At 40.7% G+C, this 25,574-nt stretch overlaps 1 protein-coding gene across 1 annotated transcript in view; it reads left to right on the top strand.

Moving 5' to 3' along the window:
* TET1 (tet methylcytosine dioxygenase 1) overlaps positions 1-25,574 on the top strand; it is a gene marked incomplete at its 5' end in the record, with an annotated part of 53,598 nt that overhangs the window by 4,741 nt on the left and 23,283 nt on the right. The window contains 4 exons of the mRNA XM_082286147.1: positions 4,007-4,057; positions 17,872-20,395; positions 21,622-21,712; positions 22,344-22,437. Coding sequence (XP_082142273.1) covers positions 4,007-4,057; positions 17,872-20,395; positions 21,622-21,712; positions 22,344-22,437 — 2,760 coding nt within the window. The remainder of the gene's footprint in view (positions 1-4,006; positions 4,058-17,871; positions 20,396-21,621; positions 21,713-22,343; positions 22,438-25,574) is intronic.

The raw sequence follows: 25,574 nt of genomic DNA, 5'->3' as shown, positions 1-25,574 counted from the left end.
TTATTTCCATTAATTCACACATAATCCAGATAAAGATTTGAGAACTACATTAGACTTGAAAAAAACATTTAAAAATAACAGCCACATAAACCTTCAGTGATATTCTACCTTCCTGAATGTAATGGGTTTTGCAGGAATGTGACATCATGAAAGTCTGGATAAGGCCTTGTAGGCTGTAGTTCCCAGCCCCTGTGTGTAGCAATATTGTTGCATGTAATGCCCCTCTTCCTGAGGGATTCACACTGTGCCTGCTTGGTTAGGAGCTGGTAAAGAAGGATCCTAAAATGTATAAGGGAAAACAATTTTTTGCTTATTGAATTTTTTGGAAGAGCAGCCCAGAAAATCAAATGTAAAGCAAGTTTTCATAAGAAGAGGAAAAAAGCTTTATCTTGGGTTACTGTCCCTCTCAGAATGAGTAATGCAGGAATACTTCACAGTGAAGAGTTTGAGAAGCTTACGCAGGATTGTGATGTTTCCACATTTTTGTCTTGTCTTTAAAGACTGCTGTTTTATGAAATAGTATAGCACTTACTGAGGGCTATTTTGCAGCTATTTCGTTCCAAAAAGTGGATTTAATTCCAAGAAGTGCTCTGATTTGCTGCCATTTCATTGCATACTGTCACGGCTGTCTTGATGAGCTGCAGTGTGGGGTGAGGATTTGGTAGGCTTCAAAAGTAGCATGTGGACAGGGAAGGTGGCTCAGGGTTTATTTTCTTTTCTCCATGGCAGAAGGATTCCCGTTTTGGCCAGGCAGGTGTTGCAGATGGAGCGGCACACTCAGTGCTGATGCAAACACCGCCTGCGGGGTGCACTCAGCCATCGCCGGAGCTGCTGCTGGTGCCGGCTGTGCCGGGCTCTGGCAGGGCGGTGCGGATCTCGGCTGGCTCCCAGCTCGCCAGCGCTCTCCTGGGGGAGCTGTTGCCCTGGCCCACGAGGGTGTCAGGCTGAGCGGCTCCGCTTACCGAGCTGAACTTGTAGGGGTTCATGACCCCGCAGCTCCTCTTGCCCAAAAGGCTGTAAACTTACAGGGCTGCTGCTGAACTGTCAGTGTGGGGAGCCCTCATCTCCAAAGGCTGCTTTCTGCAGGGCTTGTCAAGGCAAGGTGCCTACATTTTAGAGCCCTACCTAGGCAGGGAGCCCTCTTGGGTTGAAAACATCTGCTGGGGAGGGCTTTAATTCCTATTAGAACTAAATAGCTAGATTTAGTGCGACCTGTAGTCAACAAACTGACCAAAAAAATGAGGTCACTGAGTTTAAGTTCATTTGGGTTGCCCAAGGTGTCATGAGACATCTCATTTAATAGCTGTAATCTGAGTGACATGAAATATTAAATAACAATAAGGGCCTGCTTGTCTGTGGGTTTTTAACACACTGTCGAAAAACCCAGACATATTAAAAAATGATGCTGCAATTCAAGTTGGTTGGGAACTTTCCAGTAAGCCATTCCTTGAATGGAAAATGCTGATTTAACAGAAACCTTTCACAGCTGCTATCTGTCTTAATGCAACTATTTTTGGAGGAATTTTCTCAAGGCTTCAAATGAAATTTCCGTTTAAAACTTAAAACGGGAATGAGAATTACTAGAACATGTTGGTGGTAAGGGCTTTTTGCCTGATGTGGACCAGGGGCTTGAACTTTGGTCTCCCACATCCCATCTGTCTCGTCTTGAATTTTTGAAAGGTTTGCTCTGCTTTGGAACAAACCAAGTGTCGAAATCTCAAAAAAATAAAAGCAAAATGGAATTCTTGTTTTCCATCCAGGCCTAGCTATAATCAAGAAATTTAGACTTTGTGGTATTTATTTTACAATTGACTCCAGAAATATTTAAGCCAGTTGAATTTTAAAATGAGTGCACATAAAAACACTAGTTAATATGATACTTGAGAGTTTTGTAAGGGGATAGCACAGAGCTAGAGGAGTTTGGTAACATGGGTGATGAGCAAAGCTGCATGCAGCCTACCCTATTCCACAAATGCAGGGCAGGGAGTTGGAGTTGTGCAGTTCACTCTTATTTTACACAGACACTCACACTCTGTAGGAGTGTAAAATAATTACAACTCACAGTACTTTGTCATTTCCCTGTGATCCTGGGTGTGGACTATAATGCAACCTAAATTACAGTGAGATGGATTCATTTGTGCTCTAGTTACTTTCAGAGGCTGTATGTAACAAGTTGCCTCTTCACTGCTCCTTATTTTCTGTGCTGGTTCTTAAAGCTTTTATGGGAAAATTATTTGAAGAGGTTTCTTTTCTTCCTTGTGTCTGAGGACCCCTAACACGAGGGGAAAGTGCGAGTAAAAAGGAAACCTGAAACTACTGTCCAGTGCACACACCAATCTGAGGACTAAATCAGAATATGGGGTCTTAGGTTTCTAAGCAAACAAAATACTGTTCCTCTTTTTCCTCTGTATTGTAAAGCATCTTAAGTAGCCAAAAATATGAAGAAGAATCAGGTCACTAAGTGTATGTGATTTCCACTCTCTCACTTTTAATATGCATAAAGACCCTTGCAGACTTGGGGTATTTGGGGAAAAAATTATAAATCAGTATTTTAACTTTACCTTATCTTAAATCTTATTTAATACCTCACTCTGGTGCAACAAATGAAGAGCTTGGATACAAGGTAGCATCAGACAACAAAAAATGGGCAACAGCTTTCTCTGACTTAATTGCTACGCTGAAGAATGATTTGTGTGTTCCCGTCTGAGCATTTCTGCTATTTAACTGACTTGCACCAGTAAGTGGAGAGTAATTAATTAGAGTCTAGCACTAGATAAGAAAACAGTTTCTGACTGCAGTTTGTAGCTGATGAGAAGGTATTCTCTTACTGGTTTTATCTTTAGTGCATAAATCCGTGGCCAACGTTCTGGTTTAGATGTCAACTGCGAATTGTTTTGGTGACTGCAGCGTTAGATACGTTGTTATTTGTTTGTTGTCCCTAGTTAGCGAATGTCTGTGTGATCCATGAGGGCTCGGTGTGACAACTGGTAGAGCTGTGATCCCTCCGTCCTCCTTCCATCCGGGATGCACGTTTTAAGCAGGTGGAGTTGTGGGAAAATAATTGCACTTGATGTTTATACGGTGGCCAGTTCCCATCGCAGTCCGTTTGCAGCAGATTTGTTCTGTCGGGTGCTGTAGGAATAGATGAAGACAGAGGAGTATCTTTCACCGGGACTGCGGTGGGAAGGCAGGGTCCGCTGGCTGTTGAGTCCGGTGGGCGCTGGGCTCCTGGCCCCAGGCTGAGATTTTGGAGCGGGCTGGTGCAGCGTCGTGTTCCCTCGGCTTGGGAGAGCAGGTGAAGGCAGGCCCTTTGGCTGCGGCCTCCACCAGGTGAGCGGCGATACTCACTCTTTCCAGGACGATGCGGGTGCGGAGCCCCACGATGGCCGCTGGTGCCTGACGATGCATCCCCGGTGCTGCTAGCAGGGAAGGTCAGGGCTATGCCGCCCGGTGCATGGCGATCTGCGCACGCGTGCGGGTGCACGGAGCCCGTGTCCTCGCCTGACCCCACTCTCATCGCAGCCCTCGTCAAGCCGAAAGACCCCGGCCCCGGTGCCCGGGGCGGGTGGCCCGCCCCGCCTGGGCCGTGCTCGAGGCGCGGGGCGGCGCCGGCTCCGCGGGCGCGGCGAATCCGTGCCGGCTCTTGCGGGCGGCCGCGCGGGAACCCCTTTGTTCGGGCGCGAGGCCGCGGGGGGGCGCTGCGGGGCGCTGCGCGCTCCCGCGGGGCCGCACGCGGCGCGCGCCCGCGCGGCCGCCGCTGCGGCAGGAAGCAAAGATGGCGGGGCAGGGGCGCCGCCGCCGTGAGGGGGAACGCGGGGCTCCCGCGATGTGAGGGGCGCCGTGGGGGCGGCGGACGGGCCGCCGGGAGCCGCCGCCGGCCCGTGGAAGTGCCGCGTGTAAAGCACTCGGGGTATTGCAGAAATATCGCTGTTCCATAATAAAAATCGGAGGTGTCTGCTTGCCTTTGTGACCACAACTTATATTCTGCAATTTGATGTTTTTTTAGGTTCTAACAGAAAACAAAAGGCCTCAGAGGAGGAAGCAAAGAGTTTTAAAGGTAACCGATGATTGCTTTGATATTTATCCCCTCCCATTTTGAGCAGCATTTTCTTGTCATGAAGGCAAAGGGTTAAACGCTGGGTAGCGGCGCTTTCCAGCTATTCAGCAGATTAGCTAATTTTAAAAGCACAGAACATGTCCTTTCTTTCCTCTTTCTCTCCAGCATGTTGTAGACATATTTGAACCTTCCTGCACAAGCGTGCAGACCAAAAGTTTGCTTTCCCTTGCATTGAACGTTCCCTTTAATTTCTTCTGTTCCTAGTTCCATACTTCCAAACGTAACAGTTAAATGTTTTTAGCATACAGGTTTTATGGCATCTGAAATTTCTTGTGAGAAGTCAATGTTAAACTGCAAGCCAAGTTAACAAAAGTGGAATTTTTATACTTACTTTAGTGAAGTTTTGATTTCCTCTTTTTCTTTGAACTTTAGAATACCTCAGCTGAAACATAAAATTCTGTAAACTCACAACAACCTTCAGTTTCACGTGGTAACACGTTCCTTCCACACTTTTAAGATGGCTATCTTTCATGATAACAAAAGATTGGTCTTTCAAATGCAAATGTCTTAGTTTTTATACCAAAATACAGACTTGCTGCACTCATGGCTAATGTTTGGGGTGGGGGGTGGGGGGGCTTTTTTTGTTTTTAAGTAACAGGTAGTATATTGATATTGCTTCTTTCAGTTAATCTTTAGAATGTTTTGAATAGAAATAAATCATTAATTCTGTTGTTGCAAACTAACATATTGGAGGATGGAGGGGGCAAGTAAGATGGATGGTATGTGTAAGATGAAGCTAGTGAAAATAGGAACAAAATGTAGGTTGTTAAACTTATTTTGTTGAACTATTCTCTTATACCAGCTAAATGAAATAAGACAGTTTAGTATTGTTTCAGTATACTAAAACTTCAGAAGCTGTTGGACATAGTGGATTTGATAAATGCTGACTGGTCTGTAGTGTAATTTTACTTGAAAACATCCCAATTTCTTAACAGTTTCGTTGTCACTGTTACACATTACAGAAACTTTGGCAAAACAAACCAAAGTAAGGAGCAAGTAACCTGTCCAGCCTCAAGGGTGTCTGTCTTTTCATGTGGAGTAGTTGTGCAAACCACCTACCTGTGTGCTAACACTAATTGTGATTGCACAACACTAGCACTATTTTTTTTTTTTTTTGCATTAAAATAATTAAGCCATTAGCGTTTTTGTTGTTGTAGGTATGATTTTAATTATTCATTTTAACTACTGCTGCTCTTTGTAACATAGCACATGGGTGTAGCTAAAACTTGAAGTATTTACTCATTCTGTGTTTTGTGCTGTTGACAGTAGCATGCAAAATAAGGAGTGTTTGTAAATGAGCCAGTTTATAATGTGTAATTGGTGTGATGCCTGCTCTGGCAAAGTGTGGAAAATGTCTTTTTTTGGTCACAGACAGAGACCTTGTATTGGGTGTCTGTCTGCAGCAGTGGCGCACAGTTCGTCTTGGGGTTTTCCTCTTGAGTTCATTTTGCCACTGTTTGTGATTAGATGGCCAAGCAGGTTGCTATGCAATATGATTCTGTCATTCCTCTCCTTTCCAAAAAGCCTTCTGAAGTGTTATTTTCCACCCTTGGCTCTTGAATGGAAAGGCTTGTCTGGTTGTGTGTGTGTGTAGTATCCATGTCAATCGTTGAACCTGGGTTGATTTCTGGTTTGACTTTTCCTTTGCTGAATTGATTCTGTGGTATTTCCTCTTTGGTTTTAGGTACTGTTCTTTGTGTTTTCTAGTATTTGTCTTTGTTTTGTGGTGCCAAAGTGTGTTTCCTAAGAGTTTGTTCAGTTGCATCCACCAAAGAAGGCACAGTACCTCTGAAGGCACATCTCATGAAATACTGGATTTGGGTTGGGGGGGTTGCCCTTTGTTTTTGGATGGGAGAAGGGAGGCTGGGCATCTTAAGTTACATTGCAGCTCTGTCAGCTGCAGTAAACTTTAAAAAAGTGCATAATTTGCAGACTTCTTTACTAGGGCATTTTTAGAAATGTGACATTGTTATATGACTCTAACCTGGCTTCCGCTATTGGTGGGACAGCCATGTAAAGTATTGTTGTCTTATCTGTTGAATATAACAGTGTTATAAACTTCAGTGTTTGATTTTATGGTTGATAGTGGCTGAGGGCATCTGACCAGGGACATTTTCAAACTTTTGACAGGCTATGTTCTTTTTTCTTCGTGTTTTCTTCAAGTAGTATTCTTAACTTTCTTAAAGGAAGATTTGTAGTACTTTCTTCCAATAATACATGGAGGGGTTTTTTTTCCCCCCTAGCCCTCCTAAGTTTTGATAGATGCACATTTATTTACTTAGAGGGCTCGTGTTCTTTCTAACTATGCTGCTTAGGACCAACCTATTCACAAATTCTGTAAAGGGAGAAAATAAGCAGTGCTTTCCAATTGAAAATGGGTTGGACAGATATAAACAAGACTAAAAGTGATACACACTATTACGCTGTACCTTTTGTGGACTATTTATAATTTTCCACACTCATGTCTTAATGCTCCTTTCTGGTTATTGGAGGACTCATTTAGGAAATTCATCCGTGCCATAAATACTGTATTAGGTTCTCCATGTTTATTTTGAACGAACATCTGAAATATTCATCACTTCTAGCAAGCAAGTGCTCATTAAAGAGTCTTTGTAAGCTCACAGTAATGGATACGAGGGAAGGAATATATTTAGTTTTCCTTAGGGTTTATATTGTATTCTTTTCCCAGTAAAGCAGACACTTCTTTAATTTTATTCCCGGTAATGAAAAATCTATATTGAAGGGATTCACACTTAAAAATTCATTTGTCTGCATTTCGAAAGTCACATTATATGCCCTGCTTCACTTAACATCATCCTTTTTAGCCACTTACTGGTGTTCTGGCTCAGTTTGGGCAGTGCAGTGCACCTCTTCCTAAGGATGGGGAAATACTTGCAGTCCCTTGCAAGTTCATTAACACACAGCTTAGAACAATGGGACAGTTGCACGTGGCATCGTGTTGTCAGGAAAATCTACCACGTGTAGGCAGCAGTGGCACCAGTAAGGAAACCTCCCCACAGATCAGGAGGCAGCTGGTGAAGCACAATCCATGGTCTTTCCTGGGGGTTCTGGGGAGCCAAGGCTGCCTTTTGGATGGCTGCGGGTGTTTCTTGCCCTGATGGAGATTAAAGAAACATAAAGCAACAACAAAACAAAAAGAAGAAATTAAAAAGGGAGGGGGAAAAATAGGGAAGAGACTGTGGGAGAAATCCAGAATTACATATGCGGTGCTAAATGAGTTTTGTGACTGCCTGCACGGTCTGTGTTCTCTGGTTCTGTTTGTGTGTTTCTGCATAAACACGGCAATGGTGATCGAGGGCGCCAGGAAAGTGCGAACAGTGCCTGCTCACACTCTGTAAAATCCCCTCAGCTGAAGAAGACAAGCCAAAAGCCAGAGATGACTCAGTATCTAGAACTTTGGGGTTGTTTATAAACATCATATTAGGAACATAAAAGTTGCATTTTCACCAAGGCTTCAAGTAGCTGATTGAGCACCCTCTTAATTTTTCTCCTCCCTACATACAAAGCATAGTCTTGTAAAAAAAAAAAAAAAAAAAAAAACAAACCACACTTTAAAACAAAGTTGGCTTGGCAGACCTACTATTGCCCTTTTTATGATGCAGTTTTAGTTTTGCAGCTCTAAGAAACTAAAAATACTTTTTTTTTTGATCAAGGTCATATATATGTTAACAAAGTTTAGGAAAGGAAGTGCTAAAGTTCATGCTAATGCTTGGAGTGAGCAAGGATTGAACTGATTTTGAACATTTAGAATAAATTATGGTGCATATTTTTAGTGCAGAAAATCTGCCAAAATATTTAGCTGGATGGAATTAAATTTTATTACTTTTTTCCCCTTTAAACTGAGATATGAGCAAGTCAGTGGATGGAATTGCACTGCTGTGGAATTTTACAGGGAAAGAAGGAAGAATGGTACAAGTTGGAAAGGATATTGTCCAGAAAGCACTTATCATATTTGTTGCGGGTTTTTTAAAATAGACATTATCACCTTGGAGCATATCCTTCAGTAAATATCATTTAAAATTACCTTGAGTACTGGTTGAAAGTTTCTGCCTGTTTTTTGCTCCCTGTCTTTTTGCTCCCTTTTTTTGGTAGGTGGACCTTACTTTTGATATCAGAGCATCCTATACAAATCAGTTAACTTATATTCTAAAAGTAAGATCATTACCTGTTACCTGGATTTTTTCCAATATTTTTTGAAAGAAATGTTATAATTTTCACCTTTTTCAAGCTGAATGTGCATCTGTCTAAATGGGATGAAATCTTTAAATTTTTTTGCTCCTGCTAAGCTCATGGAACCAGTCGATGTGAGCAGGCATGATTATGGTTGTGATTTGGCACAGGGTACTTGCCCGTGCAGCTTTCCCAGCACTTCCACGTGCATGCACTCCTGAACATGTGAAGCACTTGCATGTTGTTTGTACAGTTCTGCCAGGATTACTCATGTATGTAGAAGTTTTTGAATAGCGCTCTAACAAAGAAAGCCTTTGTAAGTGATCTGTAGATTATTAATCTTACAGTAGTTATTTTCTAATCCTTAATTTTTCCAGTTTCTGGTAGAGTTGAAGCCTGTCCCTTGTGGACTCTTTCATGGGGTGTGCAGAGACACTGTGCTGGCCTTGCCCCCTTTTCCTGTAGGGCTCCCTTATTCAGTGCTGCTACCTCTCCCATCCGTGTCTCCTGTCCCCGTGCTTGCTCAGCAGCACCACCGTGCTGCTCTTTGCCCCACAACTCCCCAAAATGTTGAGGGAAGATGTCCTTGGAGAGGAGACAGGGAGGAGCAGGGTTTTCTGTTTTAACTCATTTGCTGCTGTAGCAGAGCAGTTGTGAGGATAGTGCCACTCCTCAGGGATTGGTAGGGGCAGAGGCACATCGATGCTGGGAAACACTGAGTAAGGCCAGGCTGAACCTTGTGATCACAGTGGCTTTGAAGCGGTTTGCATGTTTTGAATCGCTATTTATTTGTAGATCTTGACTCTCATGGTATGTTTTAGTGCAGGGCTTTCCACTTTATTGTATTTAGAAGTGGAGCTTCGAAAAAGGTAGAAAATGTGTTTGTGATCAAAAATGTCATAAAATATCCAGTAAAAGCAGCATCCTTTGAGGAAAGAAAGGAAAATGTATATGAGGAGATGAAGGTCAGTTGTGTATGTATATTGACTGATATGTTGTTTAGATGTTCTTAATGAAGTTTTACAAAATAAATACAGGGTTCTCTTCCAGGTATGTTGTTTTGTGGGTATTGTTTGAATTCACTACTGCATTAGGAGCTTTATTCAGTACTTGTACTTGCTGTACATAATGCAGGCATTGAAATAACTGAGATGGCTCTGCCAATTCCAGTAATCTGTTCTCAGTATGCTGCTATCCATACGTTTATTGACAATAATATCTAAAAAATGCTTTGAAAATCGGTACTACCTGTTTAGGATCTGATAGCATATTACTAAGTAAGTTTGTTTATTGGTTTTTAGCAATTGATGTGGGAGAAAACCATTGAGAAGCCCTAAACTTACCAGAGTGGCAGCAGATTTTTCACTTCTGTGATTTTTTTTTTTTCCTTTCTGCCATGTTATACCAAGATTTTTGTTTAGTGTTACTGATTATGGGAAAGTTAATTTAGCTGATACTACAACAGCAAACTTTCCCACTTACGTTAGTAGGAGCCTTGCTTTTGTAGAGGCCAAGAGATCTGATTGCTGCTCTAAAGTAAATTCCTGATTATAGGATTTCATTGGGGAGGTAAGAAGAATTCATGCTTTCTTTTTAAATGCTAAATGCATGAAACTTAAATGAGATAAAGGAAAAGGAAAATAGCATTTACATATAAGCAACTAACAATAATTCCTTTCCATTAATTTATGTAAAATTAGTATATAGGCTATATACAACAAGGCTGTCCTTGTTTTCCTAACAACTTTAATATTAAGCCTTCTAGAATATTAGGATTTTTTGAAGCTCACTTACAATTGAGTGGTTTGTGTCTTGACTGAATTCCTTTCTCAGTGTTTTGTTTATGCTGTCTGTATTGCATTATAATTTAATCAGTGCCCCATAGTAAAATGGAGCTCTACATTTAATTTTCCTAGAATAAGGAGTTTGGACTTGTGAATAAGAGGAAAAGCTACTCTGTGTTTATAAATGCAAAGCATTCACTTTTGTGACGGATGATCACTGTCTGAATTCTGCAGTGCAAACACCAGTGTTGCAGTGCTGCTCCATAACACCATTGCTGTTATTCCAGGATGGAAGTGAAAGCTGCTACTCCTGTAAATAGCAAGTGGAAGTTACAGTGCAAATTCTGCTTTGAGCTTTACTTAAACCATAGGTGTGCAAGCTCTCAGACAGAATAGGAAACATAATTTTTTTTTGGCTTTTTTTCCTCAGGAGAGTAAGCAACACGTAGATGAAAAATCCTGAATAGTGCTGCCTTGTAGCCTGGTGTCTTAAGTGACTCAGCATGACTATTTCTTTTTTTTTTTAAATCTGAATTAAGCTGCTCCTCTGACATACAGGTCACTGACTTTTCTATTCCTAAAGAGTATTGTTTACTGCTTTTTGTCTTGTGGGCCCTCATCAGCTTTAAAACCAGGCTAGAATGGTGTTGTGTCCTTAGCAGTTCTGGTCTGAGAGCTGCTACCAACATGTAGTAACTTGTAAATAATGTAATTGGTTGTACAACAGATGGTGGGGCACTGAACCTTGGTCCTAAATTAAGGAGCTGAATATCTTCCTGGTTAGATGACAGGAACTGTTGAAAATTATGTTGTTATCTTAGCAGTTTGGATCTTTACTGCGCTGAACCTGAAGAGAAGTTAAGTTGTCTCAGTTTGGTTCACATGTGGTAAACCCAGGAAAGATCATTATGAATACTTGTTCTTGTGATGGAAGGTTTTAAGACTGTATCCTTTTATTTGGCTTAAACATAATTTTTTTAAAAATAGGTCAAAGAACTTGAATTTGAAAATTCCCATGGATGAAAAGTGCATCCAAACACGTAACAAGATGCTTAAAAAAATTTCTTTGCTCTTTCTGTCTTGCTGCAAAAATGTGCACCACAGTTCAAGGCCAGACTTCTCTGGCCTTAACTTATAGTCATTGAGTCTTATACTTTTGTCTACTAGAACAAGGAGCCCTCTGTTATCAGCATTCTTTTCCACACAGACTGAGCAGGAGTTTGTGGCTTTTCAATTTTCTTTCTCTTTGGTAAATTACAGAGAGTGAGTATAGAGTGAACTTGAGGCTTTCACTTCAAGATGTTTCAATCCTTTGTCATTCTTGTGGTCCTCGAAGCCCTCTCCAGCATATCAATGTCTTGCTTGAATTGGGGATGCCAGGACAGGATGCTTTATTCTGCTAGCAGGTGCAAAAGTGCAAAGTACAGGATAGAAAGTAACCAGTCTTTTCCTAATTATACTGTTATTTATGCATCCAAGAATCTAACTAACCCTTTCAGCCATAACGTTGCACCAGGAGTTTCTATAGTTACTGTGCAGTTGATAATTGACCATGTTAATGTCCTCCTGGAAGGCACTTCTTTCCAAGGTAGAAACCTGCCTTTTGGGAATACAGTCCCATGTCTCCTGCTAAATACACAATTTATCTTTAGCTGTAATGAAATGGTTGTCTAGCCAGCTTAATTCAGGAAGCATCATGTCTGGCCTTTGAATTATCTGCTATTTTTATAAGTATTAATTTACTGCTCTTCCAGATTGTTGCTAAGAATGTTACACATAGCTGTGATTTGCTCCCTGAAGTCCCTGTTATGAACACTGTGATAATTCTCCATTTGCAGGGAAGGGCCAGGCAGCACTTCTTAACACTGTGTGCTGATGGTTTCATAAATGAGTAGACCACAAGAGACATTAGATAGGGTGGGTAAATTCAGAGACTAAATTTCTCTCATCTCTGCTTTTGAGCTAAAGCACATTAGGGGAACGTTCTGTTAGGGAATACATATTGCTGCTGATTGTATAATTTTTCTTTTGTGGCTTAATTGAGTGCTATATTTTCCAGAGCTGCCAAGGTCTCTTTTGAGTGCTTGGTTTCAGTGTTGAAGACAAATGATTGAGTAATTCAAAACACCAGTAAAAAACAAATCAAACCAAATCCAAAACCCAAGGAAAATGAAAACGACCAGGCAAGATGCTTGTTTATATTTGCTTCTGTGGCGTAAAAATTACTGTAGTGTTTGGGGTTTTTTCTTTCTTAACAAATCCACTTCTTGGATGCCTGTATAGGAGAATGGGGTGTCCTTCACCCTCTGTTTTTTCTTACTCCTGTTTCTAGCTTTTACAAGATAGAGCTAGGAGTTGATGGAAACAATATGAGTTTGTGGCTGAGAGAGCCTATTTCCAAGTAGTAATCCAGTAAATACATTTCTATGGGAGTCACCATTTGGAACCTTTACAGTCAGAATTAGTATCCTGTAGTTTTTTACTTTGTTAGTAAGTGTATCCTTTAGGGTCTGATACTGTAGATTTTCTTTGTAAGTGGTCTCGCTGAAGTTGTTACGCAAGGTGAGTGGGAAGGCTCTGCTCTGGTAGTGGTGTAGGAGAGAAGAGAACAAATATGTAAAGACTTTGAGGCTGTTATGTACTAATTCCTCCTGGAAAGACATGATAAGGAGCTTTTCTGGTGGGAAGGTTGGCTGGTGTTTGAAGAACATAGCAAACAGGATATAAATGTAGATTAAATGGAGATGAAACTGAGAGCTAAGATGTAGCTTGGAGAATGTTCTTTGCTGTTGTGGCTATAGACATGGAAAAAAAAAGCAACCAGCAGCTAGAGCAGACTTTTCAGCTGTAGTAAGATCCAGTGTGAAATGGTACCTACTGTGATGCTCAAGTTGGTGACAGGGTGGTTTTATACTCAGGGAAATTGGAAGTGATGGGGATCCCTCCAGGAAAGCCTGAATGTCCTGCCCCAGCTCAGGTTCCTTTCTCCAGATTTGCAGAGCCTCTTGTTCCCCTGAGTTTCTGTATAAATCAGCTTCTGTGGTAAAACTTGTCAACATAATTTTGCCAAGTTCTGTCCTGTCCCTCAATGCCATCTGTGAATGCTGCTCTCTTGAGGAACAAAACACCTTATACATTCAGGCTGTGTAACGTTAACAAATGTCCCCAATCTGTTTCTCTGGATTAAGACCTATAGAAAATGTGCCTTTGCTGAGCCACTGTAGGAGTGTGGTACCCTGAGAGACTCCTTCATGTCCACAGTTAAGCAGTGTGCTGGTAACTGCTTTGTGCCTATGAAGAGATTGATGGGGAGTATGCCCCAGCTTGCATCTTGGCCTCTACTCTGCTGTTCTCTCTTTTGGGAGCCTGCTTGGAGACCCTGTTCAGGCTGCAGCCTTGGGCAGTAACTTATAGCAGGTTGCTGCTGTCTGCATTATTGCAGTAGTCAAACATGTCATGTGGTCTGAAATAGTTTATTCTTAAATGTATTACTGTGTCTGCCTTTATTTTAATGAAAAAAACAAACCAAAAAGAAAACTTAGCTGTAGTCAGGAGGTGGCCTATAGCTTCCACAGCATCCCACCTTACATTTGCCTCTGTTCTAACCAGTGCACGGTTTCCTACATAGCACTTGGTATAAGCAACTGTTTCTCCACACCTGTGCTCTGTCTCCCTGTTGCCTGTCCTATCCATGTCTTATCTCCTTATCCCTGTGTGTTGGTCCTGTCCAGTGCAAGTCCTTGATTCCACTGAATTTCTGCATGTCCTGGGGAGCAGACAGTAGACAGCAGGAATAAATGACAGAAGAGTAAATTGCTGCTGGTCAGCTGGGTGGTGCTTTCTTGTCTCTTGGTGAGCCAGTGACATCTGACAGTCGGACCATGAATCAAACGCCTTGTTTGAATGTTAGATGGAAGTACATTTAGGGTCTTTCCCAAACAGTTTTTCTGAAGCAAAACTTAAATTGTGGGTTTGGAACTCTGAGGAGCTGCCAGCTCTGTCCCAGCTTGGAGGGTCATGTGGGGCTGGCTGTGTGGCTGCAGACGCAGCAGGATCCAGGCTTACTCATGGCACCGCAGCTTGCAGGCGCTTCTCACCCACTTATCCTTTTGTGCTAATGAATGTTGTGACCCTGGAAGAGCTGTCTTTTGGGCCGTCCCAGTTTTTGACACAAGCAGGGGGTGCAAGTATTGTTTGATCTATTGGGCACTGTATTCTTATGGGACCTGGGCAGAATCTTACAGGGAGGGTTGCTTAGGGGGGGACTTGGCGTTAGTGTTGTGTTACTCATCAAGATTGCTTGTAGAGCCATTTTATCAGTAGTTGGACAGGGCATCATCTGTTATTTCTTGTTTATGAGAGTAATTGATCACGGTGGTGTCCTTTAGTAGAGTGTGTATTGTTACCACCTGTAGAGGTTTGAAATGAGAGACGCAAATCGATGGCCTGCTTGCTGTTCAGATGTGGAAATATCTTTGGGGTAGCTTAAGCATTGCATTTTGATTGTGAGTTGGTGAATTCTGTGTTACCTCAGGGGCATCATGTGTTAAGAGAAGTTAATAGTAAGTCTGACTGTTTTCAGAATGTCAAATGATTTGCTGTAACTGGCTGTTCATGTGTGCTGGAAGCATTAGCTCACAGAGTGAATTCTTGTGTGTGTGTATATGAGATAATACCTGGTTGAAGTTTAAGTAATACAGCAATGGCCACAGCAGACTCTGTGGTTCCTGTCCTGATAGCACAAACTACTTCAGAGCCTAAGCTTGAGCATGATTAGTTAGTGGCTCATGTCTCCTGGCAGAGTAGAGCTCTCCTTAATGAGAAGGAGAGGAAATTACTAGTATTGATCTGCTTTATTCTTCAGCTTTTCATTACATTTGTGTAAAAGCCTTAGAAACTGGTCAAATCAGACTTCATTGCTTAACTCCCATGAAGGTTAACTCTGTTGCTTGGGGTTATGGTATCCTTGTCTGTAGTTTTCACTGGGTTTTTTACATCCAGGTTCAGGACTTGAAGATAGATTTTTCCTAGGCTGAGGGGAAGAATCAAATGAGCTCTGTCACTTGTAGTGTGTCTGCATTTCTCTTTGTGGTGGGAAATATTAACTTCACATACTAACAGACTATCCAGTGGCCTTTTCTGTTTTTGAGGGAAAAGAAAAGGTATCTTTTAGGATCCATTGCAGTTCAGTAATAGGAGATAAAGCAACACAGTGCTCAAAAGGCAGAGTTTGATTAAAACAATAACATCTGATTTTATGACAATATTTTGTCTTCATGTGGAAAAATAAAATATAAACTAACTCGTGCCAGTGATATGATTCATCTGGGTTTTTTTTTCTTCCTCTTGCATGTGGGTAGCTTCTAGTAATGTTAGTGGAAACTATGAAGTATGAAGAATATATATTTTTTTTTAAGCAATTCCACCTTTGCTGCTGGGATCACTGGGGTTCTGTAGGGACACAGCACTGTACCTGTGCAGTACTAGCAGATAAAGCAGTATCCTGGGTTTTTTTGAGTGTAGCAGTGCTTTTTGATCAGATAAAATATTTTATTGAGGAACAGTCCAGTTGGGAGGACTGTGATGACACTTTTGTACTGAGTGCTGTCAGTGGATTCTGTGTCAGATCTTCCCATTTCTGCTAATTGTGGATGAAGCTTCTTCCTTCCCTATGCCTCTTATGGCTCCCAAATTACCAGACGTAGGTTGTTAGTTCTTTTAATGCAGTGAACAATCCCTCTAACGATGAATGGAATACAAAATATGGTGTTATGTTGAAAATGTACAAAAGATGGGGAATTAGTTTTCATCTATTTGATTTTATGTCCTCAGCCTCCTAATTGTCTGAATAAATAATTTTTAATAACAATTTTACATGGTTGGGCAACTTTTGGATTGGTAGAGATACTAGATGTACTTTTGCCTAAGAAAGAACAACAGTTTCATATTCTAGTTCTGTCTGAAGTTAAGGTAATTGAAATTCAGCTTTTGTGCGGGTATAGAATTGTGGGGTTTTACTCTTTTATGGTGGACCAGAAAATATTTTCTGGTACAGTTACAGAGACCTGTGCAATGCATTTAACCCTGCTAGCAATAGAATTGTGGAACCCGTTCAGCTTCTGTTGGTCCCTTAGAAAGTGCTCAGTGACCCCCTGGGTCTGGGAATCTTTCACTGAAAATCACCAGGATTTTCAGTGAAAAAAAAAAAACGGAGGAGCTCCAGCTCACAGACCATTCGTCAGCATCTGTGTGTAATGAGAAGACACTAAATAAGGAATCTTTCTGTATATAATATCTGTAGGCTTGACTTAGCTGCATAGGTGCTGGACATGCTTTTACATGACATTTCCATGAGACGTTATGATGGCTCTCCTAAGATCTAGGACATGCTGTGGATTCTTGGGTTTGTGTTCTATCAATTTCAAGGTGACCACTGAGCTCCAGATAGAGCTGGCTCTGTATGCCTTGTTTTGCCTGGAGGTTTCTGGCAATTCCATCTTGATGCTTATAATAATCATAGGAAAATAAATGCAAAATAGATTTGAGTTTTCTCAGAAGTCGATACCCTTTGTTGGTATGACCACAGAACCATTTCTGAGTTAACTGAATGGTTCATAGCAGGTGGTATTTTCTGGGCACTGCTATGAGGTAGTGCCTACATAGGGTTAATTAGCCCGTTGTATTGCTGGTTTGAAAAGCTGTCTGGGTGGGTTAAGGTTACAGGTGATTGAAGAACTCTTAAATGTTGGAATCAGATAAAGTACCAGCACTATCTATTGTGATTTAAAATTATTTTTAAAAAGGAAATTTAATATAATTAAAATCTGAATAGCATAACAAAAATTGGATTCCTGCCTTCATTACTGTTTTTGCCTAAGTTTCTGCCTTAATTTGCTTTATTTTTGCTTTGCATGACTCCTTACTTCATATCCATAATACTATCTTAAGGCTCATATGTATTTGCTTTCTAGGACACAATATTCTGACTCTGTCTAGATTTTGACATTGCTTCAATCACTTGTACTGTATAATATCAGTGAAGATGAAGAACATTTATAACGAAATAGTAGAATTTAGCATTTACTGAAATACAGTTTTGAATAGCTTACATGAGAGACTGTTGAGAAACATGGAAATTTCCTTCTAAATACAGAAGCTAAACAACTGTTTAAAGAATAACTTCCAAGTGAGCTGATGTAAATTGGCTTTCTATTCATTGCTGCTTAGGGTTTGTAATTATTTAAGGACTTGAAGCAAGAATGGTTGGTTTTCAGGATTACCTAGAGTGTCCAACCAAGCGGTATATTGGTTTAGCCAGTTTATTGGTCTAGCCAAATTAATGTAATTATGCCAAAATACTGCTGAGCTTTGTGGTATGAGCCTTCGGATTTCAGTCTTGCTTTTAGCAAAAGTTTTTAACCTATTTTTAATCTGCTTATGCAAATTTATTAAAAATTGAATCCTTACATCTAATTCTAAATGCTAACATCATTTATCTGACTATTCATTTCATTAGTCTCCCACCACCACCCACATTTACACAATTTCTTCCTCTGCCCCTCAACAGTGGGGAAAAATAGCTATAAATACGGATAAGGGTCTTTAGCCTTCAGGTTATTTTATAACTTCCTGTTTTGTTCTTTTCCGATGTCTGTGCCTAATTAGGATATTTCTCGTATCTGTCAAAGTAGGGTTTAATTGCTGTAAATATGAAGCCTCTTATTTTTAACATGCTTTGAACAGCTGTTACAACAAAGGTTTTTTATTTTTGTTTTATAGGCAAATTTAGAAAACAAACCAGTAAATGGCCGCAGACCAGAACTCATGGAATGCAGCATATGTGGTCATGGTGAAAAATACAGGGTGAAGACAAACCAAGCAGTACCCACTGAAAATGTGCAGTGTAAGGACAAAGAGAGAATGACTGGCTTAGAAGCAGAGAAGTGGGCACATAACGAGAAGCCATCCTTTGGTGTCCATGTCAACGGCGACATCCGTGGTGCTGTGACGGGCACCGAACACTTGAAACATGCTGACCACAGTGAAAGAGCAGCCACTCCCAGTCAGTTTGCTGAAAAAAAATCCTTTGTGCACACTATCAAAAATGGCATAAAAACCCTGCATTATTCACCACCAGAAGCAGTTGCTTCACTGAAAAATGTATCTGTAGAGGAAAGGACAGATTTGACAAGCAACTCCCACATGCAATGGCCGAAGGGTACCAATCTGAATAACATAGTAAGCACTCTGACAAGTGGCACTGGCTGTGTTCACCCAGAAAACCAAGGGGATCTTTTAATGAAAGAGGAAAACTGCACTTGCAGCATCTCTGAGTATTCTGATAAGTCAGTTTTGCAGACAGGTTCCAGCTTGGATCTGCAGGAAAGCTTGTGTTGTCCTCCACTGCCTGAAGAGGAACTGCAGGCAGGGAAGGATGGCTTTAAAGTCCCTCATGTGGATACACAGCCTGAGAATTCTGCACTCCAGCCGACTTTCCTGTCCTTGATTAAAACCCGAAATTTAACTCTGGAGCAGGTTGTAGCTATTGAAGCTTTAACACAGTTGTCTGAAGCCCCTTTAGAAACAACTTCACCAGCTAAAACTGAAAGTACTGAATGTCCAGGAGAAGCAACTTGCAACTTGCTCCATGGTTTTAAAAGTGATATCTCACCCTCTTTCACATCCTCTGCATTACAAGAAATCAAAGACACTTATTTGCAGAATGAGCAACAGCTCTTGGCTCACTGCACTCACTCGCAGAAGCAGCTCCCTAATAAGGCAGTGTTATACAATGGCCAAAGTTCAGTGTCTGAATTGTGTGATAAACCTGCCAGTCTGGCTGGGGAGATGTATAAATTACAGTTATCCTCAAGAGATACCAAAACTTTATCTGACTTAACATCTAGTGCAACATCATTTTCAGGATATGGTTCTAAGAAAAGTTGTGCTCATGAGCCAGTCACCCTTGCAGGGTATTGCAATGCTTCATGTAATGTCCAGCAAACAAGGAACAGCTTGGAAACTCCTGGCCAGTTAGAGCAAAAGCCAACATGTAATGATTTGAAATTGGAAGGCAGTTCTTTGATTAAAGAAGGAGGGATTCACAGCCAGGATGAAGAGGATGTAGCTGCACAACTAACTCAACTGGCAGCGCTGATTGAATCAAACCAGACAAATCCAGAGCAGAAGAATGACATAAAGACATCACTGCTTAATCTAATATCACATGAGAGGCAGCCAAAATATAACCAAGATGTGTTGCAGAAGAAAGAATCTGTATTTTTTAGGCAAAACTATAGTTCCTTACTGTTAAAGCAAAAGCAAGTAACAAATAAGAAAGGAAATGCTGTGCCATGGAAACCAAGACACAGAAAGAAGCCTCAAGAAGTATGCTATCAACAAAATAATCAAAACCAGCTAGAGCTGTTGTCATGCCAGCATAGTGAATTGCAGGACATTTGGATATCATCAAAGCTGCACAAGCTTGGTCAAACCATGCCACAGGACTCCAGGGTAGCTCCGTCTGAAAAAAAATCTCCAAGAACCAAAGTACAGAGAGTGCTCAGTCAAAATACTTTAGCATCACAAGAAAAAACTAGATTATTTCTCCCACAGGCACAGATAAAATTCCACAGATGTTTACCTGAGGCACCGCAGGAGAAAAAAAAAGACAGGTTGTTTGGCTGTGAAGTGGTGAATGAGCAAATGAAAACTGCAGGCACCAGTGACCCACTAGGCACTGATCCACTGAAAAATGAAGTTGTTGCACGTAGCCAACATAGCGACCTGTCCTCCCGTAATCCTCTGGCTGTTTCACAGCTGAAAACAGCATCCTTGTTGAAAAGACCAACTGAAAACCTACAGATGTTTACAGAAAAATGTATTTCTCAGGTACAGCAAACAGCAAATGTCAGTCAGGCGCATCCTTTGCCACCAACTTTTAACCAGTCTAACCTGAGAGCTAACGAAATGTGTAGTGAAAACAAAGCCTATGTTCAGCAGGTTCAACAGGTAGATCCGAAGTCACAGGTGCTGCCTATTCCCTGTGGTGGGGCCCAGGTACCAGGTTCTGCTGAAGCTCTCAGGAATATGGAGTGTATGGGGGAGGTGACCGTTCTGACATCAACCAGTTTGGGTACTGACCACGCCCAGAGCACAGGTGACTCAGGGTGTTCCCCAGCAAAAAACACGCTCAGCAGTTTCCTTGAATCACCTATGAAGTTTCTTGATACCCCTACAAAAAATTTAATAGACACACCTACCAAAAAAGGACAATCTGAATTGCCAACTTGTGACTGTGTTGGTAAGTGTTTCTGCTAACTTTTGCCTGTACGTTTCAAATGGAGGTGTGCTCATGTTGCTTCCTTTAATGTGAGGAAGTGTATGTGGCAGCTGTTGCAAAAGAATCAGTGTTTCAACCATTAGAAGAAAGGAGGAAATTATCTTTCCCCTCTTTGTAACTTTTGCTTGGTGTTCTCTGGGCTTGCAAAGCACAGCAGAATTGAGTATTTTTTGTACTCCAGCTGGCAGGTTTAAATCCTCCTCTTAAATTTGAACCTGGAAGAAAGGGAGATTTTCTGTTTGTTGTTCTGCCATTGCTGATTTGTGCTTTATGTGTACTTACCTGCATGGTATCAGGTCATGATTTTGATGGTGTAGAACTGGTTTGTGCCTGAGTGGGCTGGGCAACAGTGTCCCAGTGTATTGTCCTTGTTGCCTAAATCTGTTAGGCAAGCAGGAGAGCATAGCTGGGGGTGGCCTTGTTCCTGTCACTGTTAGTCCCAATGGCCACTGTGAGATGGCCTGGAAGAGTCCATGTCCAAGGGTCCTGACACCTGGCCATGTGGAGGAGAGCTCAGGTGGAGCTGAGGTGGGACCACTTGCAGAGTAACTCTGTTGCAGCAGGAGATGTCCGAGCAAGCTCTGCATGGAGGGTTGTGCAAACACAGCTTGGCTGAGAGTGTGAGATGCACTTTGTTGTCACTATCAGAGCACCCAGATGGAAAGACAAGTCAGACCCTTCACAACAAATCGTACGCAGGCAGATTGTTTCATCTTGGCTTTCATGTTCTGAATCTACAGAGTGCTTGTTAAGAGGCCTGGGTTATGTTTTCTGTTCTGTAGGATATGACTATCAGTTAATTTATTTTATTGCCCTCTATTCCCGTTTGTCTGAAATGAATTAGTAATGTTCCTACCAACAAGGATATTGGGAATTTTACTTAGTCAGTACATGCCAGCTCCTCTTATGAAAATTTTAAAGAATGCAAAATATTGCTATAATTAGGGTTTTACTTTATAACATTAAAAAAAAATACTAGCAGAATCACCAGAAGAAAGAAGTATAAAATAATTTCAAAGTGTCTGAAGAAAAAAGCTTGTCATACTTTGTTCATGATATTTCAGGATCAAATTTTATGTGTTCTAATTTAATTTGGAAGGCATTTCTGTAAACTGTTTGTAAGTTTACTTTTAATGGGGTAAATAAATTTTGTATGTGCCAACATCATTTTCTTTTCCTGCTTACAGAGCAAATTATAGAAAAAGATGAAGGGCCCTATTACACACACCTCGGGACAGGACCAAGTGTTGCTGCTGTGAGAGAAATTATGGAGAACAGGTGAGGAAAATTCAGCTTTTAATGCTCATTGTATTTTTGACTGTCTAAACAGGGAAGAAGTAGAGCTCTGAGAAATGAAGTGCTGTGTTTAGCTTTGTTTTACTGAACTTTTGTCAGTACTCATTTGTAAAGTGTTTTCTTGTTCAGATGTGCATGCAGTGAGCACGAGCACTTCAGGTCCAAACTCGTGTCTTTTCTGAGTCCTTGCAACTTCAGGGCTGAAGTTCAAGTGCAATGTGTTCTGAGGTGCCCTTGAAATCAATAGGAAGGACAGAGATCAGCAGCTGGCAGAATAAGGTTTTCTGGTGTCCTAGCTGTGAAGAAGCTGTGGCAAACTGGAAAGAAAAAGGTCGTATTAGTGACTGGTTGCACTAGGATTTGTATGTAGATCACGTTTTCTTACCCAGATAACATTTCCTTAGTGGCAGAAGTTTATCAGAAGAGAGATGTCAAAAACTACTCTTGCAAGTAGGGTTTTAAACTAAAAGGATTTTTTTTTTTTGCTTTATAAATACTTTGGTTTTTTTCTGTTCTCAGTAAATATAAATTCATTAATCCTTTATTGAAAATGTTTCCTTTTTTAAAATGGTCTACAGTAGTTTGTTTTACTCATGAACTTTTTTTAATGCAGGTATGGAGCAAAAGGAAGTGCTGTAAGAATAGAGGTAGTGGTTTATACAGGAAAGGAAGGAAAAAGCTCTCAGGGGTGTCCAATTGCCAAGTGGGTAAGTTTTTATGTTAAATCAATTAAGTTGTTTTGTGTGGTTTCAAATGATGTGCGGTCTTGACTTCAAATACAATCTGGTCTTTAATGAAGATCTGATTCTTAATTGATTGAAAAGTCTGCCTGAATGATGAAGCTAAGGAAAACAATTTGTTTGGGTTTTTTTAAATTTAAATTTAAGGTGTGGTGCTGTATGTTATGTATGGTGGTTTGAATGAATGTGAAAGGAAGAGGCTTAACAGAGCTAGCAGAGACGAACAAGGGTAGAAATACCCTGACAGTGTCTGAAAGTTGGAGTGTTCTGTAAAATATGTCATTGGAAATTGTGAAAGAGAGAAAAGAAGGGATGGTTGCTTGAGGGAGTTGGAAAACTATCCAGGAACATTTTTAAAAACCCTTCTCAGTTGCATGACCACTAGAAGAAAAGAGAGTGATGGGAGAATTTCAATCTCATATGCTAAGGGGTTCATTACTATTTTTGAGGTACTGAACTCAGTATTTGAAAATGTAAATGTTATGATGATAGTTTTCACCAAAGTCTTGTCTTGCATTGCTTCATAGGAGCCAGGAAATGAGGTAACAGACAAAAGCTCCAGGAGAGAGCTTGGAAAGAAATGATTGTCCTTAATCTTTGCTGAAACCACTGAGGGAGGTAAAAAGTAGACTGGAAATCTTGTAAACTGAGTTTTGGAAATAATAAAAGAACTTGGTTGTTAAAAGAAAAAAAAATGTATTGCTGTATTTAGGAATTTCAGACTTGATTGAAAAAACTGAAGGTAACTGTACAGTTGATAGGGTAGTGTTTGTAACTACATGCCAAAAATAAGGTTATTGCATATTGTATGTGAGTGAATTTGCATGTTAAACATTTACTGGTTGTGGTTGGAACAAATGTGTTTTTTATACTCAATACATAAAATATTTTTCAGAAGGGAATCACATATGTGCTTGTGTTTCAGATAATATTTAATAACAAATTCAGTATCCAAGAAAAAAAAAATTAAAACTAATTTCATAAACAATTCATCCAAAAAGACTGGTAAGATTTTTCTCAGTGTTTCAACTAAGTAAAACACTTAGTTTTAACAGAGGACAGGAGCTAAAAATTTTACCATAGAAACAGTTGTGAGCAGCTAAAAGGAAAATGGCATTTAAAACTAACTCTTAACCTTGATTTTTCTGTTGCCAGTATCAACATACTGTGTTTTATATAAGACAGAAGTGGCAGGATTTATGGTGTCCCACAGGTGTGTGCATTGTGACAGTCGAAGTGCTGGGGTGCCTATGGAAAGGGCTGGTTTAAGGTATAGGGACCTGCTCTCCAGTTAGATTTTCACCTTTCTGTATGTGAAATGTTTGTGAGAGGCAACTGCAATGTTCATTTAACTGAAGTTCTAGGGAGCAGTGACTTTCTTTTGTGTGAGTTTACACCTAAAGAGGAAGAATGTTTTTCCAAGTCTGCTGTTACTGTGTGGCTGTTCAGTACAAGAGAGGGAAAGGAATCCCTGACATCTCCTGTAGAACTGTTTCATCCTGAGTAAAATCCATATTTTGGGTTGATGTTCTTAATATGCTGCATTAATTTTTCATGGGCAGTGCTACGTTTAATCCTTTTATGAAGCATATTTGGGTTTTGGCTGAACCAAAGAGACTTAATGGTGAAATTTGTTTGAAAGTGTCTGGAAAAGGCTTGCTGTTCTCTTTGATACTTGTAGCCATGAGGCTCTGTAGCTGCACAGGGACTTTCATTTACTCATTTCCAGTGTCCTTTGGAACATACTCATTTCAGCTTTGTAGATGGACATACTCTTGCCCTTAGGGCTCCTGAGGGACTCACCGCTGAGAGCACTGGGATAGAGCTCTGCTGAAGCAAACAGGATAAAAGAAGGGAACTTATCTGTTGATCACATTGAACTATTTTTTCCCAATTAAATTCCCCTATTTCCACTAGGTTATTTTATTTTTTTGGTTCATTAGAAACATTTTAAAATTTAAGGAGGCTTTCTAAAATACCTGTGTCCATACATTTTTCTGTTAGTGACTGCATTCCATAATACTGAGTGACTCCTAAGTTATTTTCTCTTAAGTGACTCCCAACATGTACCTGGTGTGTTAAACATCTTCTGAGACAGACTCCTTTCTCCTGGAGGAGCTGATGTTCTCTTCCATAGGTTTCAGGTTGCCATTAACTTGCAGAATTATTTGTCTTTCACTCTTTTAATAATAAGCATCTCTTCTGTATTTCTTTTAATGTGTTATATTTTAGGGTGATACTTTGTGCCTCTGGATATGAACAAGAATGCTCCTATTAGTTAAACGTTTTCAGTAAATACTGCCTAGGGTTGGAAACCTTGTGCCTGTTCTATGTGTTGGTATCAGACTGACACCCACACAAACTGGGAAGATGAGCTTGTGATTGTTTTCACTGCATGAGGCAGCAAGAACATTGCTTGACCTCTGGGTTTTTTTCTTTTCCCCATCAAATTGTGTTGTCTCATTTGTTCGTCAAAACAGAATTAATAGAGTTTTGCCACAGATTCCAAATGTGTGGATATCTGTGTAGGTGACAGGTGTGTGGTCAGAAAATAACTTAGCATTCTGGGACACTTGCTGGGGTAAATGTATTCTTCCTTCTTTTCTGTTTGGATTTCTTTTGCATTTTTGCTTTGTCCATGTCATCATACTGTTTCTTAGTATGTTAAAGAAAGAAAAGTTTTGAAGTACTGAAATGATTGGCCTGTCACTCTTAGTAGCCTGTTTGTATAATGAAAGGTTTCATGTTACTGTGCATCCCCTAGAACCAGCCAGTGGTGACTGAACTCACTGGTCCCACTGTTTCATCAGAGCTTTAGCTGGTAACAGATGTGTTGTGGTTTGGTTTTCTCCTGCTCTGTGTGATGGTAAGTTACAATTGCCTCAATTTATGTGAAAGTTAGCTCACTGTAGGCATCATCCTGCAGCACTGAAGCCAAAGGCACATCACTGCAGACCTCAGAGGGGGTTGAGCTTTGGGTCTTGCTGGTTTTGGATTAAATCCATTTCCTGTGGGTTCCTTCTCCTGGTTTCAGTGGATGTTGACTTGGATCACCTAAGGTATCACTGCTATCTTTGCTTTCATTTGGAGTTGCAATGCAATTT

Source organism: Coloeus monedula, assembly GCF_965178545.1.
Source record: "Coloeus monedula genome assembly, chromosome: 8".
NCBI classification, from domain to species: domain Eukaryota; kingdom Metazoa; phylum Chordata; class Aves; order Passeriformes; family Corvidae; genus Coloeus; species Coloeus monedula.
The sequence above is the reverse complement of the archived record's forward strand: the minus strand, read 5'-3'. Positions and strand labels throughout refer to the sequence as shown.